The sequence below is a fragment of the Mirounga angustirostris genome, unplaced genomic scaffold (genome assembly GCF_029215605.1).
Source record: "Mirounga angustirostris isolate CCGP_5_RB_7025 unplaced genomic scaffold, mMirAng1.0.hap1 SCAF_6, whole genome shotgun sequence".
NCBI classification, from domain to species: domain Eukaryota; kingdom Metazoa; phylum Chordata; class Mammalia; order Carnivora; family Phocidae; genus Mirounga; species Mirounga angustirostris.
In genome coordinates this window covers 62,519,850-62,538,164 of record NW_026991714.1, presented here as the reverse complement: position 1 = coordinate 62,538,164, position 18,315 = coordinate 62,519,850, and the positions used below count along the sequence as shown (strand labels likewise).

General features: G+C 39.4%; 1 protein-coding gene across 4 annotated transcripts in view; it reads left to right on the top strand.

The window, feature by feature from the left end:
- Positions 1-18,315, top strand: part of AKT3 (AKT serine/threonine kinase 3) — a 309,013-nt gene that overhangs the window by 204,029 nt on the left and 86,669 nt on the right. For 3 of the 4 annotated variants that reach the window (XM_064594416.1, XM_045877574.3, XM_064594414.1), the window contains 2 exons: positions 8,733-8,798; positions 10,121-10,189. In XM_064594416.1, coding sequence (XP_064450486.1) covers positions 8,733-8,798; positions 10,121-10,189 — 135 coding nt within the window. The remainder of the gene's footprint in view (positions 1-8,732; positions 8,799-10,120; positions 10,190-18,315) is intronic. The other variant, XM_064594415.1, reaches the window with a different exon arrangement.

The following is an 18,315-nucleotide window of genomic DNA, read 5'->3' as shown; positions in this document are numbered from 1 at the left end:
GTCTCTGGGCACCTCCACAGTGACTCAGGACCCGGGGTAGAGGGATGCAGCAGTGGCAGGATGACGGTGCGGTGGTGCCTTAGGACCCAGTGGCAGCATGCAGAGCAGTCCCAGTGCCACTCGAGCCCCAGCTTGGGACCCCAGGGGCAGGGTGCAGAGCAACAGCTGTGTGGCTCTGATGATTGCAGGTCAGAGCCCCAACTTAGGATCAGGGGAGGTTCAGCCCCAGTATGACTGGTCAGACCTACAGCTTGGGACCCAGAGCATTATCAGCACAGCCCTGCTGATGGCAAATCAAAGCTGGGTGCTGGGGGCAGGGCGGGGTGGTGGTGCCCAGCAGCAGCATAGCCCTGGTTAAAACAAGTTAGAGTCCCAGCAGTGCCACCCTTATCTGGCAGGTCAGAGCCCTGACTTAGGACTTGGGCTGGGCGGGGGGGTAGGGTGAGGGGGGTGGGGGGGCATAGAGCAATTGCAGCTCCACCCTGTGGATGGCAAAGTTTTGTGGCATCCAGAGAGTGGGCACTGCAGCACCTGGGGCCCCCAGGGGTAGGTCTCACTGCAACGGCATTCCAGTCCCAGGGAGGAGGTGGGGACTTCGGGCAGCTCTGTTGGCTCAGTTCAATGTTCGTGAAGACAGTGGGCAGCCTTGCTAGGCAAGGCTGCAAACACACATGGCCGTGATGAGGCTTTGCTGGGCTTCTTTTGTTCGCATTTTCCTCATGGGATAAAATCCTACCGAGCAGATCCCTCTTGGTGCCTGGTTCTCTGGACTCTGGGATGGGGTGTTGCAAGATGCTTCCTACGCCTTCCCATCAGCTATCCACGTTTGTTTGTTTGTCTTTAACTCTGTAGGGTTTCTGCTGCTTTCTTGCTTTCTGCTGATTTCTTGGTAGTCCAGAGCTTTTCCAAAGCTGTGTTTGTCAGTTTGTAGTTGTTCATTGTTTTTTTGTTTTTGTGGGGGAGCTTAGCACTGGGACTTCTAGCCCTCTGTCTTGCTGGTGTCACCCCTGGTAAATCGCCCTGCGGACGCTAACTGTGTCAGTGGTCTCAAAGAGCAGTCTCAGGCCCAGTATTTCGTTAGAACCACAGGATGCAGAAAAGCTGATATACTTACAGTTATGGTTCATTATAGCTGAAAAGTATAGATTAAAATCAGCAAAGGGAAAGGCACATGGGGCAGAGTCCAGGAGAAACCAGATATCAGCTCCCAGGTGCTCTGTCCCAGTGGTCTCACATGGGCATGCTTCATCCTCCCAGCACCAGTGTGGGACGGCACGTACAAAGTGTTGTCAACCAAGGAAGCTCACCTAAGCCTTGACATCCAGGATCTTTGTGTAGGTCAGTCACGTAGCCCAGTAGCACAGCTTGACTCCCCTTAGCTGCTCAGATTCTATCTGTCCTGAGCAGACTCAGCTGTATAACACTCACCATGCTTACAGCTGTTTTTATAAACTATCCAGTCAAACTGGTACCATGGGGCCCCAGATCTCTGGCATACAAAAACTCCTTATCACCAGAATATTCCAAGGGATCCGAGTTTATTTCCTGGGAGCTGGCCAAGGGCCAGTCCTGAAGATTGGCTCTTCTTGTGAATGCACAGAGTTGCCTGTTCCGTCAGCCCTTTTCCTGCACACGTACCCATTGAAATACCAACCGGTGCTTTGGCTTGACCACTGACATCTCTATCTCCTTGGATCTTCAGTTATTGCTGGTGGACCTGAACCAGAACTTCTTAACATCATCTGCCAATTTCTCTGGTTCATTCTTCCAGATTCTCTTGAACTTCTGTATTAAAGATTGTGCTAATGACTGTGGTTTGCTGTGGGAGACCGATAGAGAGTGGGTTTGCTTTGATCTGCTGTACCTTCGTCTGCTCATTGTGCTCTTGGAGGTCTGAGTTCATTCGTTTGTGTTCTGTTTTGCTTCTTGCAATTTATGAAAGCTTGTCATTCTTCAGCAACATATGCTAAAGAATCACTATTTATTGATTCATTCACTTGTTCTTTCAATAAATATAAATTGAATACCTAATTACTTAAGGTGCATGCTCTAGGCACTGGGACTATGTGAATGAATAAACCTGACCAAACCCCACCTCCCATCGGAAATTACACTCTAGTCAGGACACAGACAATAAACAATACACATAATAAATGAGTAAATCACATTGTATGTAAGAAGCTAATACATACTAATGGAGAAAAATAAAATAGGGTAGGGAATTAAGGAAGAGTGGCAGGAATGACGATTGTGGGTTTTGCAATTTTAAGTAGAGTGATCACAGAAGGCCTCACTGTGAAGGTGAAATTTCAGTAAACATTTGAAGGGGATGAGGAAGCAAGCTCTTGAGGTATTTTGGAGGGGAGGATGTTGCAGACAGAGGGCATCACAGTTGAAAGACCCTGAGCAAGCAGCAAACATAGCACACTCTTAGACTAGCTAGGAGTCTAGCATGGCTTGCATGGAGGAAGAAGAGCTTAGGATCGTGCAGGTACTTGTAGGTCTCATAAGAATATTAGTTTTTACTCTAGATGAAGTGGGAAGCCATTGGAAATTTTTAAGCAGTGTAATAACATCACTGGTTTTCATTTTAAGAGCATCTCATTGGCTGCAGTGTTGAGAAGTGGGCATGGGTAGGAAGCAGGGAGCTTCTTAGGAGTTAATGGCAATAATCCAGATAATTGATGATCGTGACTTACATCAGAGTAGTAGCAATGGAAGTGGAAAGACACAGTCAGATCCTGGTTGTATGTTTTTGCTGAGCCAACAGGATTTCTGACAGATTGAACATAGGGCGTGAGAGAAAGAAAAGGGTTGAGGATCACTGCCTGGTCTTTGGCTTGAGCAGTGGCAGGGATGGTGTTGCCATTCTCTGCCAATGGGGATTTTCGTTCATTTGCTTTGCTTTGGTTTGATTTTGTGTGTGTGTGTGGTTTTTTGGTTTTTTTTTTGTTTTTTTGGGGGGAGAAACAAGCTTTTTGATGGCAGATTAGAAACTATGGGTTTTTTTTTTTAAGATTTATTTATTTATTTTGAGAGGAAGAGAGAGAGAGGGAGATTGAAAACATGAGCAGGAGAGGGGCAGAGGGAGAAGCAGGCTCCCCACTGAGCAGGGAGCCCAACATGGGGCTCCATCCCAGGACCCCGGGATCATGACCTGAGCCAAAGGCAGACGCTTAACGACTGAGCCACCCTAGGCGCCCCTAGAAACTAGGTTTTGGACATGCCAAATATGATGTTTCTGTTTCACATCCAGGTTTAAGTCCCCTACTAGACATCCATGTCAAGTAGGTGTTTCTGGGGCTGAGGGACCTGCTTGGAAATCCATCACCATAGAGACCATTTGGAGCCATAGTGAAGACAAGAGGTCTGAGGACTGAGTCCTGGGGGCACTCCTAGGATAAGGGTTCAGAGATAAGAAACCAGCAGAAAATTGAGAAAATGGAACTACTGATGAGGAGGGGAGTAAGAAATTCCTGATGTTCTAGAAACCAAGGGAAGTCTTCAGGAAGAGAATGTCATCAAACATGTCAGATGTTATTCATGACTTCTGTGAATGATGTAGATCACATTTTGAAAGGGTGAGGGAGCAAAATTGAGATAAAAAGAGAGAAACTTAATGAAAAGCTCCTGAACTTGAAAGAGACAGACCTGGGCCCCAGTCCCAGCTCAGTAGCTTGACAGGTGTAAGGTAGCACACCCACTAGGCATGGTAGGAGGCCTGGGAATGTTCTAAGACAACCGTAATGAAGACTGGAAGAGTGACCTTAGGAGAGGGGTGAAAGAATCCTCAGGAAGATTCAGCTGAGATTGGAGAGGGAACTGTAATCATTCTAGTCAGTATGTTTACGTGATTTCTTTCCCCTTCAGATGTGGGATAGAAAGGTGAGAAAGTAGAGACCGATTTATTCCAATGTTGGGAATTAGAAGGGGCAGAAGGAAAGAAGGCAGTGCAGTGAAGGGTAGGATGAACAAACAGTATACTCTACAATTTAAGAAAGACTAGGTTCCAAAGTGATTGCATCATGCTCAAAGTCAAGCAATATTTGGAACGGGAGGATCAAGAACAAAGTATCAAATGACAGCGCTTGAGAAAGGTGACGCAGTGTTCATAGATCGTAGAGAGCAACTATGCTTTCTTTTTCTGCATCAAGGTGAAAAAATGGTAAAGAAAGAGAAGAGAAATAGCAGTCAGGGGCCAGCCCTAAGACAGGCTGGCGGCACCACGGAGAGTGGGGAAGAGGGGGAGTGGGAGAGGGGGGTGGGGGGGGAACGGGGCAGGCCCATGTTTTTAAAAGAGGGGAAGTTAGGAGCCCAGATTTAGAGCATGAGAAGTGCGATGTCTTTCCTATGGGGGGAAAAATGTATAGATTGCTAACCTGTGGGATCAAGACAGAAGAATGTAAGCATCACTGGGAGTGCTTGTGGTTTAATTGAGAGTAAGGGAGCCACGTCACAGACCTCTCTGCCCTGTTCCCGCTCTCTCCCGCCCGCTCCCTCTCCTCCTCTGGGTCTTTGTTATTGTTCTGTTGGAGGAAGGAAGTCCTTCCAGTGTGCTCTGTCGTGATTTCAACGGACTTCTGATAGAGATGGTCAGTAGGGTCTTGCATTCAAGACCAAGAAAATACCATGAACAGAGTGGAAAGTGCCCAGTTAGGGAGAAGCTGAGCGTTTGAATGAGAGGCAGTGGTGTGGAGTGGAAGTGACCCTAACGCGGGTTCGGTACTGTTTCACCTGCAGCTTGAGCAGGTTAACTTCTGGGAGCCTCAGTTTCTTGTTGCAAAATGGGAATAATAAAGCCTACCTTTTTGAGTTGCTCTAGGCCTTAAAGGACATGAAACCCTTGTTGTCCCTGACAGTGGGTTAGAGATCTCTTCCTCTACTTTCTTGCCATATCCTACTCCTCACCCCCTACGAAATACCCAACGACCACTCAACACTACGGGAAGGGGGTGGTGACAAATGAAAGCAGAATTTTAGACCACATATAGTGGAAGGGAGTGAAAAATTGGAGACGATGGGGAAAATAAATGTGAGGAGGACTCTTCTTTGCCTCATGTCCTCAAGAAATAAAATCCCATTCCTATGAGAGAAACTAGATTTAAAAATTCATTAGTTAGTATTTTGCCGTGGATGAATATACATGAAACTGAATTTCAGAAGCTTTTTCGTGAAATTGTTATACTTCTATTCCACACCCAAGCATTTTTAGCCCTCTTCATTTAAAGTCCTGATCAACGAGTGGATTTTCTAAAAGGCATCACATTGTTTTAGCCGCTGAGTTTTATCACTGTTATTTTTAACTTTTTGTTTTGACATGTTGCTTTTAACTGTAATTAAAAATTATTGGCATCTGTGTTTACTTTTTAGCTTGTGCATACCTTATCTTCATAGCAGAAACTAATTAGTATGTGAAGTACAGTACCATTAAATCTGCATTAAGGGGGAAGAATTCTAATCTGATCATATGCAAAATATGGTAGAAAATACATTTTAATATTTGAAAGATACATACACAGTATTAATTCCACTCACATTCTTATGATAAAGAAATACTGTTTTAGCATTTGTTTCCATACATCTTGCCTTGGCTTCTTCCCTGTGGTTAGGCAGATTGCAGAACTTAGAAAAAAAACTAATCTTCACTCCTGAAACTTACAAAGTGATTTAGGAAAATAACTATCGTATGTGGTGGGCCTGTTTTAAAAAGTAGAATGGGGGCACCTGGGTGGCTTAGTCGGTTGACCATTGGACTCTTGCTTTCGGCTTAGATCGTGATCTCAGGGTTGTGGGATCAAGCCCCGCGTTGGGCTCCGCGCTCAGTGGGGAGTCTGCTTGTCTCCCCCTCCTTCCGCCCCTCCTACTGCTCACACTCTCTCTCTGACTCAAATAAATAAGTAAATAAATCTTTTAAAATAAAAAAATAAATAAAAGCAGCATGAACTACCCTCTGGAAATATTTTCTGAAGCCCTAGAATATCTTTTCTGGTTTCAAATGGGTTTCACAGCTGGCTGGCTGCCTCCAGCCCCTTAGCGTCCTCAAGCATAACCTGCAAAAATGGTATCTCTTCTGTGAATCTCCTTCTGACTGCCTGTAAAGAGATGTTTCTTTTGAGATACCCTCATGCTGAGGCAGGTTACTTTTGGATTATGACTGAATTTTATATCTCAAAAAGATTCCAAAATGGCCCCCTTTTTTCCTGCTCCCACTGCTACCACAGTGGTCTGAGCCATCCTCATTTCTCTGTCGGTTTCCTTGTTGCCCCCCTGCTTCATCTTTGCTATTTTTGCTGTCCTTCTACTCAGAGGAGCCTGACTAAACCTTTAAAAATAGAAATCAGACTGTGTCACCCCCTGCCTCCCCCATCATCACATTACCCACCTTACACTCTTCTAGTAATGTTAGTTTTTCTTCATTACCTCATTTAGGATAGTAGATATCCCCATTTTTTTCTTCATGTCACTCATCAGCATTAGTAATTGTTTATTAAGTTGGATATTTACTCATCTGTTATGTCTTCTCCACTGGCCTGTGACTCCGTGAGCAGAGGGATTATGTCTTTTTTTTTAAACCACTTTATACCTGCACTGTCATTAGCATTTAGTTGAGGGCACATCAAGGGTTTTGGTTTTTAAAGATTTTTTAAAATTTATTTATTTGACAGAGAGATAGCACAAGTAGGCAGAGCGGCAGGCAGAGGGAAAGGGAGAAGCAGGCTCTCTGCTGAGCAGGGAGCCTGATGCGGGGCTCGATCCCAGGACCCTGGGATCATGACCTGAGCTGAAGGCAGCTGCTTAACCGACTGAGCCACCCAGATGCCCCATGGGTTTTGTTTTGTTTTGTTTTTAAGATTTTATTTATTTATTTGAGACAGAGAGAATGAGAGACAGAGAGCATGAGAGGGAGGAGGGTCAGAGGGAGAAGCAGACTCCCTGCCGAGCAGGGAGCCCGATGCAGGACTCGATCCCGGGACTCCAGGATCATGACCTGAGCCGAAGGCAGTCGCTTAACCAACTGAGCCACCCAAGCGCCCAAGGGTTTTGGTTTTTAATGACTGGATTTGGTTGTGTTTGTCACAGAGTAGCCACCTGTACAATGCTTCCTGATGTTTTTCATGTGCATCACATGAATGCTGCTAAACTGCAGTAGGTCTCTGCCTTTTTCCCTCATTAACATTGGTCGCCATCTGTGTAGGGAGATGGAAAGTTCCCTGAGGGCAGGGATCCTTGTCTTTGTTGTTCGGGGCCATGTCTGCAGTGTGTAGAGCAAGGCCAGAATAGATTTGGTGCATATTTATGGAAGGGTTGAGTGAATAAATGAAGCCCCACACCCCTGACATCTGGAATTTATTCCTATGATCAACAGTTCAGTTCAGCAAACATTTATTAAGTCTCTGCTGTGTGCTAATCATTATGCTAGGCCCTGCGGGTGCAGAAATCAGTAAGTCATGCTATCATTTCTGCTTGTGATTTAGTTTGCATTAAGATGCTATTATTCTAATTCGTTTAGAAACTATAGTATGATGTGACAGAGGCTTTCGAACTATTTGAGCACTTAAGCCTGACTCTTATTAAACAGATAATTCAGGAGTGGTTTCATACCCATGCTTTGTTTCACTCCCAGTTTTAAACACTGTGTTGTTAATTACACTTGCCTTGTTCAGACGTGGCTGGCCCTGCCCTCTTGGAATGGTTTCCAGGCCTTAGCATCTTTGATCAATCTGTTTCTCATTTATCTTCTAGGTCTGACTGAGGTCAGATGATAAATATAATGCAGTGACCCAGTGTTTTGCTCTCCACATCTTGCTTACAATCTAAGTGTGATTTGCTGACAGTGTGGAGACATTAATCCAGCAAGAGCTTTGTTTAGGATCTTGCTAGAGGCAAAGACCGGAGATGCTGTGTTAGTTTCAGCAATGTCTTCCTTTCCTTTCTTCTTGAAGATGGTGTATTTTTGAAATATGAAACATTTTTCCAGTTCTCCATATGTTGAAGAAAATCTCTCCTAGTTCATTTTTGATGTCAAGATGAGATTTATGTACAAGATTGGGGAAATACACTTACTTTTGGTTTGAAATACACCCAGATTTTTTAAGTTGTCACCTAAAGTAGGTTGTGACTTTTCTTTTTTTTTTTAAGAAGCACGTTAAAAAGCCACAAGCAGAAAGATACAATTTTTATATTCTGTGTTTCTATTTCTAAAATGTATAGTTGACAATTAAATCTTATCTGTATATTTTATGTTCCTATATTCAGGAACTGATTTTTCTCTTAAGTAGGAGACTTACAAATTCTATGATCTTGACTGAAATATATCCTTTATATCCTCCTGAATAAAATATACTACAAACATTGAAATATTAAGTACTCCATGCCTAAATATTAGCCGCTAAGGCATTGCCTTCAAGGGGAAGGGTAAACTATTTAATCGTCTGTGTCCCTGATAACTTTTTGGTGATTTTTATATCATTATCAATATAATCTGATTAAGTATGACTGAGTGTGTATGAGTTTATTATACCTTACAGCCATCTGATTTAAATCATTAATTTGATCTTTTTTTGGAGGGGATGTGGAGGAAAAGCATAACAATAAAGGAAACATGTCCTCGTCTCTTCACATCTTTTTCTGTCTCTGGAGACAGAACCTCTTCTGGTCTTAGAGAAAGAATGAAAATTTGATTTTACCACTGCTTAGTACATATATTAAAGGTTTCCCTTTTTCTTTTGTAGGATGAAGTGGCGCATACTCTGACTGAGAGCAGAGTATTAAAGAACACCAGACACCCCTTTTTAACAGTAAGTGACTCAAGGGCAGATGTGATAATCATAACATTTTAAATTTAAGGGAGTTTTATTGAAACAACTAAGCCATGAAAAGTAACATTTATTTAGGTATGCCATTTTCTTTGTGGAAAGACTAAGTCTTATTCCTTTGACCTTATTGCAACGTAGGGCCTAAGTTTACAATATGCATGCATTTGTCTTCCCTCCCCTTATACAACCATTCCTTTTTTGAGATTTTTTTTCCTTCACGAATTTCACTGCCTTCAGAAACAAAAAACCATAGAGCAAATATACGGAGACCACTGAGAAAATGGTAGACTTACAAGAAATTCTTAGTATTAAATGTGAGGGGTTTGTGTTTCCTTTGTTCACTGGCTTCTGATAAATATTTAAATGATCAAGCAGCATTGTCTCCAGATATGAAAGGCAGAAAATCTTTACTGAACATTTTTTATAGAAATTGAGACCTCCCATAGGTATAGAGTACTTTAAGAAACCCAGGAATACTGAATACATTAAATTAAAGGTAAGCTGAGTCATGATATGTTTTCTTGACTTGCATGCATATTACTTGTTTTGAAAGAAACTGATTTTTTCTATAGTCTTGTACTTAGATTGCTTATAATAGAGACAATTTGTTCCTGGTTCTAAGCATATTAAGATTAAAAATAACAGGTAGAAAAGAAAGAGGAAAAACAAATAACCGGTAGACTTTCCAAAGGGGGAACCTTTCAAAGATTTAGGATTATGTAAAGTAGGAATGTTTTCAGAGGTAATAATCAGATACCTAGACTTACTTTGTTACGTTACTGTGTGTATATTGTCCAGTGTAATAAGATAGCTCTAAAGTTCTGATACCGTTGTAACTTATACAATTATATGAACCAACTCTGTTGAATTCAGTCATGTTATGCACCCACCCAGTGTGCAAAAAGCAGTGCTGGAACTATATTAGAAGCCCGAACATAACTGCTCTAGCTGTATTCCTGAGACTTCCTCAGTTGAAGGTCGTGCAGATGGGAACTTTGGGGACTAACTAATACAGTTACAAATAGACAGCATGATAGATTGAGAGGTGCCCATCACAATTACTAAGTATATTTTTACTTAAAATTTTAATTTTAACCTTTCCACTAACAGTAGCCAATGCTGATCTAAACAAAATTTGTTTTATGTTCTTCAAAACTCTTCAACACTCTTAAGGAGTAAGTAGACTCTTTAGGACAAGAATGATTCATTTCATCCCTCAAGCTTACTGTTTCTAAGTATTCTATTTTGGTATCGTTATAAGAATACTGGATTATAATGTAACATTTTTTCTTTTTCATTTCAAGTCCTTGAAATATTCCTTCCAGACAAAAGACCGTTTGTGTTTTGTGATGGAATATGTAAATGGGGGAGAGGTGAGTCAAGAAGTTAATCCAGCACTTGAATATGCATGGTAGTCCTGTCATCCTTTCTCATAATTACTGAAAATATAAGTTATAATGTAACAGTTGTCTACTTCCTGGCAAGGATTTGGGTAGATGGGAGATGAGTCATTTCTAATGAAATGTAATGGTCGCTTGTTTTTTTTATGACTGCTTTTACATATTGGAAAGCATAATCATATTCTTTTTCTCCCTATATTTTTTAAATGTAAAATATCTTAGCACAAATATGCTTTTGGAAATCATGTGATTTTGAAAGCCGGAAATACAGGATTTATGGTGCTTTGCAAAGTTCTTTTCAAATGTTTGTGAAACTGGTAAAAGATTATTTAGCCCATTTTAAACTTACTTGAGCCGTACTCTGTAGGCACATCGTGCTGAGTTCCCTCTTCTTTTACATAGTAGTTAGAGTAACCTTGACTATATGTGAGAGATTTTGAAAGGATCTTGTAGTTTTGAAGAGAAATGTAATCAGCATAGTGGTACATCTCACCTATTCCTTTGTTCCCCTGTCCTTTGTCTTCCCTGTTTTGGATCAAAATCAATGTGAGGGAAAATTTTAATTTACTAGAATAGTTAACTGGAAATATTTTACACTGTGGGCTTTCTGAAATAAATTTAATTATTAAATAGAGGATTGTATCTCACAGACCTTAAAGTAGTTTTGTTTTTCAAAATAAATGGATTAAATATCCTCTATAGAATATCTTCTCCTATAGAATTATCTCACTTGTAGGAATTGCAAACATTCATCCATTCATTTGGTAATCACATTTTAAATGCCAAGGCAGTGTGGGTTTACCAGAATGTGCTAAGACATCATCTTTCTATGAGGGCATTTGTAATTTACCTTGTAAGTGTATTATAAATTAGAATGTATAGTGAAGGACCTAAGTGTTCACAAATTCTTATTAGAAAATTCTTTATGAAAAAAAGGTTAAAAAAATAGAAAATGCTTTCTGGGTGATTTGGCATTAAGGGTAGTCCTTCAGTGCTTACTGAGATTTCAGCAGGGGACTGACTTGAGAAGATTCTTCAGGCAGAGGGGATCATGTGAACAGAATCACCGGGGTGAGCACAGGGCAAAAAGAACCTGAGTAGTTGGATGAGAATAGCCCAGGCATTGCAGTCAGAGGTTGTCTGAGAAAATACAAAGATGATGAACTTTGTGGAATTGCACAGGACCAGTCCACCTTAATGACCACTGAATCGGGTATGGGTAGAAGGAGAGAGGGATCAAAAGTGGCTTTGGTTTGGAATCAGGGAGAACTAATAGAGTGAATTTACAAAGAATGTGTCGAGGGTAAGACTATCAATTTGGGTGGTTTGAATAAATAAGTTAAGTGAATGGCTGAATAAACTCTCTCCAGGAGCACGGATCAACAGGGTGTTTTAAACTGGAAACTGCTGAGAAGTAGGAAGAAAAATAGAAAGTAATGTACTATATAGTTTATTTTGGGGACAAAACTTGAAAATCTTTTTTCAAGAAGGGAGTATCTTTTAGTGTAGTTATAAAATATGTATTTTTTGAGGCTTTGTGCAAGGCACCCTGATATAGGTATTGTGGGACATAAAATCTGAACCAAACATAGATCTTACCCTCAAAGAGTTTACAGTCAAGTGGGGAAGATAAGGTACAATACCCATGCTAGGTGTAAAGTGATAATTATCGCTTGTTTCGGAACTACAGATGAAGAACCACGGGACTTCGCGGGAGGGAAGAGGGTTCTGTGTGGTGTGGTGAGGGAAGCTTTGGAGCCTCTGGGGCGGGGGGCTGCACCCCCACTGTCGTTCTAAACCCAGAGTACTTCTGAGATTAATTAACTGATGATTGCTGAAACAATTTTACACACAAAAACAGATTTTCAGACTAGCCAGATGGTTTTCTTTAGCACCGAAACTCCTACATTATTTCTCTCTTTTTTCAGAATTTCTGTTTCGAGAATGTGTTATAGATAAAGACTAAATAATTTCATAGATTGCGGCAGGTGAACTGATTCTGTATGTGGTATATAATTTTCATGTGCGTGGATAGTAATTACAGCATTTCTGTGTATATATATATATAAAAGTAAATTTTGATTATATTTATGCAATTTTAGTAAAAATGAAAGTTTTGTATATATAATTTCCCAATTTTTCTCTCTTTAAAGTTATCACATATTTTTAAATACATTTTAGATGCACTTTTGAATGTACTTTGTAAATATAAATAGTTACCTAGTTCTTGGAACTTGATGTGATTATTTCTATTCTTAAATTTATCATTTCTGCAAAGGAAATCTATGTTCAATATATCTTTATCGTGACTTACTTAATTTTGGTTTTGCTTTAGGTTCACCATGACATTTATTCTGCCCAGGGATGCTTCCTAGAAATGTAGAAAACTCCATTGCTGTAGAAAAAATATTAAACATGGTACTTATGTTTGGTAATAGGTTGAAATAGAGGTAAAGTAAGGGAAGCTATAAACTCACCCAGGCAGTCCGTACCAGCACTCACAGATGCACGGGGGGTGTTACCCTACTAGGAACCTCTGGGTGGCATCTAAGAGACCAGCCTGTTGAAAAGGAAGCTCTGGGGGCACCTGGGTGGCTGAGTCAGTTAAGCTTCCAACTCTTGATTTTGGCTCAGGTCATGATCTTAGCGTTGTGGGTTTGAGCCCTATGTTGGGCTCTGCATTCATTGCAGAGTCTCCTTGTCCTTCTCCCTCTGCTCCTCCCCCACTCACTTTCTCTCTCAAATAAATAAAAAATCTTTTTAAAAGAAAGAAAGGTAACTCTGGTAAACAGTGCTCACCCAAAGGGCAGCATCCTCAAATCTCTTTATATCCAACCTGTGCCTCAAGATGAGCTTCTTTAGTGAGCCTATTGAAGTAATTATAAGTAGCCCAATTTTTACTTAATTCATACTTGTCTTGATTTTTAATTAGCAATAGCATCCTTTTAGCCTGTGTTCTGGAATGTTTTATCATGAAGTATAAATACAGCAGTTGAGACATTCTTTTTCTGACCTTCACATTTTTGTGAATATATGAACTTATTTCAGCCTAATAGATAGCACAGGAATTTAGCATGCTCGCAGCCATGCTTATTACTATCCCTGTGTTTGCCTGTATTGCTTAAAGCACTAAATATATCTTGATGGAAGTGGATTGTGAGAGGATATTGGTGTAAGAAATCAACAGTGGCTGCTTATAGGCATATCAGTACAATAGGGATCACATCATAATTGCGGTTAACTACATGAATTCAAGAAATGGGGTCAGAAAGAGACAGCATAGAGATAGATAGATAGGAAGGAAGGAAGGATATGGTGATTCTGCCATTTTTCTTGATAAGTGTGTTCACAGAGTCACCGTAAGATGAGAAATAAATTTGCTGTTCTTTTATGCCATGTCAGTTTCTACTTGGCATCCATAGAATTTCATGGGATATAAGCTCTGGTGTGTAAAAATACATAGTTTTCATAAATCATTGTCATTAAGTGCCTTGTAACTACAGATGTTCATTTAAGAAACTGCAGTATTTCAGTGTTGGAGGAAGAACTGCTGGGCTTAACTATATTGAGACAGTATGTTGGATCTGCAGTGTGGTACCTTCCTTAGGAATTTGCAAGAATGATTTTGGTTATACTTCATAATTTATGTTTGAACTTTAGAACCTATCCCATTATAGTCCACTTGCCTATTAAATATTTAATGAGCAACTACTATCGACTGGACCTCAGCAGATACAGAAATAAGGAAAACATGGTACTTTCTTTTAAAAGATGACTATGTAGTTGGGGTTATGGAGAAGAGAATATGCATGTACTTTATAGTGTCATTATTGCTATAAAACACTGGTAGATGTGGGATACAGAGAATGGGCACTTGAATCAATCCAGAAAGAAGAGAGAAGAGAAGGGGGGAGAATGTCAGGGTAGGAAATGAAACACTTTCTCAAGTGGTTGCTAAGCTAAGACTTTAGTTTAACTATAACTTCGATCACTGAGAATGAGAAGGAGAACATTCCTATACAGAGGAAATAAAATATGTAGAATATACAGGAATATGCCAGTTCTCCCCCACCTGTCCAGATATAACACAGTGTATGGGGTGATGCATAAAGTCCTGCAGAGAAAAGCCAAAAGAGTCTGAGGAAGTAGTCAGCATCATATTAGGACAGATTTTCTCTCCCAACCAATTTAGATTTTATCCTGAAGACAATGGAGCATCATGGAAGGATTTCTGTAAGAAAATGTTTCAGAAAGAATATGTTGTAGCAATAGCAAGCTTGGATTGAAGACAGAACTGGAAACAGGGAAACTACTTGAGAGGATACTGCATTTAGGTTTTTACTAATTTAGTCATAAACTGATAGGGTCATTAATTGAGGTAATATTAGAAGGAATAAAATTCTAATCATGTTTAGGTACCAGAATTTCCAGGATTGATTGATTGACTTTTAAAGATTTATTTATTTATTTTAGAGAGAAAAAACAGAGAGCAGGTGCAGGGGGAGGGGCACAGGAAGAGGGACAGAGAGAATCCCAAGCAGACTCTGTGCTGAGTGCGGAGCCTGACCTGGGGCTTGATCCCACAACCCATGAGATCATGACCTGAGCTGAAACCAAGAGTCAGACCGCTTAACCAACTGAGCCACCCAGGTGCCCCTAGTAGTTCCAGGATTTAATGACTAAATGGAAAGAAAAAAAGTCAGTTTCCTGTTTGCTGCTTGGGGGGAACTGCATGGATAGGCTGTTCAAAAAGTCAGGAAACACAGGATGAGGAATAAGTTCTGGTGTGATAATCTTATATTTGAGGTACCTAGTGAGGCTTACAGGGAAGTAGAATTAGGTCAGAGATACAAATAGGCTTCATCAGCAGGGCTAAAACCAAAGAAGGGAAGAAAGGTCGAGGGTGAGAGAAGTATGTAAAGTTAGAACATTAGTGACCAAGAATGGCACCTGGAGACACCAACAGTAGACGTGTTGGTGATGAGAGAAGCCTAAGGAGCATCCTGGGGAGAAGGAGCCAGGCAAGAGAAGCCTACGAAGCTAAATACGGTGTATTAAGTAGAACAGAGAACAGTAAATCCTGCAAGATAACAGTTGAAAAATGTGCATTGGATTTGACAAAGACTAGTTCCTAAGCAGGTGCATGGATTCTTCCTTTTTCTTGGGTTGATGCAAAGCATGAACCTTGGCAATAGAATGGAATGTACAGGGGTGGGTTTGGAGCTCAAAGTTGTGAAAGTGAATTCAGGGCAGCCTTGGATAAACAGTCATTCAGCATCTGGAGAACAAATTATAAAAGCACTCTAGTAATGTAACAAGTGACACTGCTGCTAACATATCCAAATCAACCCTCTTTTTGTAGCTTAGGTATTACTGAATTTACATAAGAAGGAGAAAAATATTCTGAGAACAAAAAGAAAAAGTGAAAACTGACTAAGATGGTGCTAGTCTGTTTAGAATGCCTCTACTTAGGGGATGCCTGGCTGGCTCAGTTAATGGAGTGTTCGACTCTTGATCTTAGGGTTGTGAGTTCGAGCCCCACATTGGGGGGTAGAGATGACTTAAAAATAAAATTCTTAAAATATAATAATAAAAAAATAAAACTTGTATGCCTCTACTTAGGATTCAGCCGTATTTCTATTTCTATTTCTTTCTGGACCTCTGTAAACCTCTCTTCAAGCTGAAATCGGAAGTTAAGATACCCATTAGAGGATAAAGGGAAGTCACTGTGTAGAAATGTTTATTCATCTGATAAATTCTTCACATTCCTCTATTTATGTGGATATGGGTGAACTAACACTCACTTATTCACTATTCTTGTCTGTACTTAGCTCATTGTACACTATATTAATTACCTTGATAAAATTCACTTTATTTTTTGCATATGACTTTGAGTTTCATGCCAGTCTTGAGATCCTCTCATACTTATTTCAGATTTTCATTATTTGGCTGGCATTTTTGTCTTCAGTGAACCAGAATCATCTCATTTTAAATTCACATGAGGCAGAAGTCCAGAGAGTCAGCTTTCTCGTTCTACTTACTAATTTATGGAGGTGTGATTTGGGTGATTTTTAAATTAAAAGTATCATTTTATATTCATAGTGATGATTTTGAAAATTTTACTAGATTTATATGTATATAAATATCTTTATTGTTCAGGAGTCTGACAAGTTAATTTCTTTGCTAATTGTTGTAGTTATTAATATATTATGTAGGTTATATCAGAATTCTATTGCTTTCATCCAAAGCTTTTTCAAAAATTCCCAAGCCAAGAAAGATGCATTATAATATTCACTTTAGCACATAAAGTTGAAGGCAAAATAAATTTGGGAAGATTTTAATATATACTTTAGTATATACTGTATTTTAGTATACTTTTATAATATTTCAAGGCTAGTTTTCTAAGATAAATCATTAAGCCAATATATCACTGCATCTAAGGTAATAATTCAAAGCCTTGACTAGCCTCAATATCTAAGAGGCTTACTTTCATACCTAGAATCTCAGATGAGGTGACTGGAACCGTAGGAGCTGGCCAGGCTTTGCCTATTTCCACGATTCTTCTCCTCTCTGTGGTTATGGCACAGCACCACATTTTTAGGGTAATTAAACTTCTCACACAAAGGTTGGATTACTCAGAGTGAGCATATGGAAAGAGTGGAAAACCAAAGACACAATATATGTACAATTGGAGACCTTGAAGAAAAAACACAAGGCATCGCAACACGATACCTAAATATTAAAAAGTATAATCGCTCCAAGTATAATCTCCAAACACAGTATCTAGTCATTTGTGTTCTGCATCTTTCACTTTGCTTATTACTTTAAAAACTCTTCAGAACTGTTGCATATATCAGTAGCTTGTTTCTTTTTATGGATTTACTCCCATTACATGGTAGCATCATAATAGGCTTACACAATCACTAGTAGATAGGCATTTGGGTTCTTTGCATTTTGGGCTATTATGAAAAAAACTTGTGAATATTCCAGCACAAAACTTTGTATGGACATACATTTTCAGTTATCTTGGCTAGATATCTAGGAATGTAATTTCTGTGTCATTTGGTATATTCAACTTCATAAGAAACTGCCAAATAGAATTTTACATTTCTAGGATGTTATTTAACATCATCACCACACTTGGCATGGTTAATCTTTAAATTTTACCCATTTTGGTGAGTGTGTAATGGTATTTTGTAGTTTTAATTTGAACTTCCTGAACAACTAATGATATTGAGCATCTTCCTGTGTTGATTTGCCATTTGGATATCTTCTTTTGATAGGCTTTCTTAAAAGTGTCTTTTGAAGGACAACTATTTTAAAGTAGATGAAGTACATTTCATCAGGTTTTGTGTGTGTGTGGTTTTTGCATTTGGTATTTAATTTAAAACATCTTTTCCTCACCCAAGTTTAAGATTTTTTCTCCCATGTTTTCTTCTAAAGGGGTGAATAGTTTTAGCACTTACATTTAGGTCTATGATCCATTGCAAATTATTTTTTGTATATGGTGATATATAACAGTCAGCATTCTCTTTTTTTTTTTTTTGCATTTGGATATCTAATTGTTCCAGCATATTTTTTGAGAATATAATCTGTTTCCCATTAAATTACCCTGACACCTTTGTCAAAAATGAATTGACCATTTACATGGGGTTGATATCTGGACCCTCTCTTTTGTTGCATTAATCTCTATCCATTCATTCTTATGCCTGCCACACTGTAAGTGTTAAAATTGGGCAGTTTGGGTCTTCTACTTTTGCTTTTCTTTTAAAAATATTGCTTTGACAACTTTATTTCCTTAACATTTCCATATAAATTATAGAATAAGCTTGTTGATTTCTACATAAAGGTCTCCTGCACTTTAACTGGGCTTATATTAAATCTGTTGATCAATTTAGAGAGTTGACATATTAACAATATTGCATTCTGATCCATGAACATGGTATAGCTTTCTGATTATTTAGATTTTCTTTAAATTTTTCAACAATATTATATAGTTTTTAGTGTACAGGTCTTGAACATTTTTTGTTAAATTTATCCTGAACTATTTTGGTTTTGATGTTATTGTAAGTGCTTGGTCTTCCAAATTTGAATTGTTG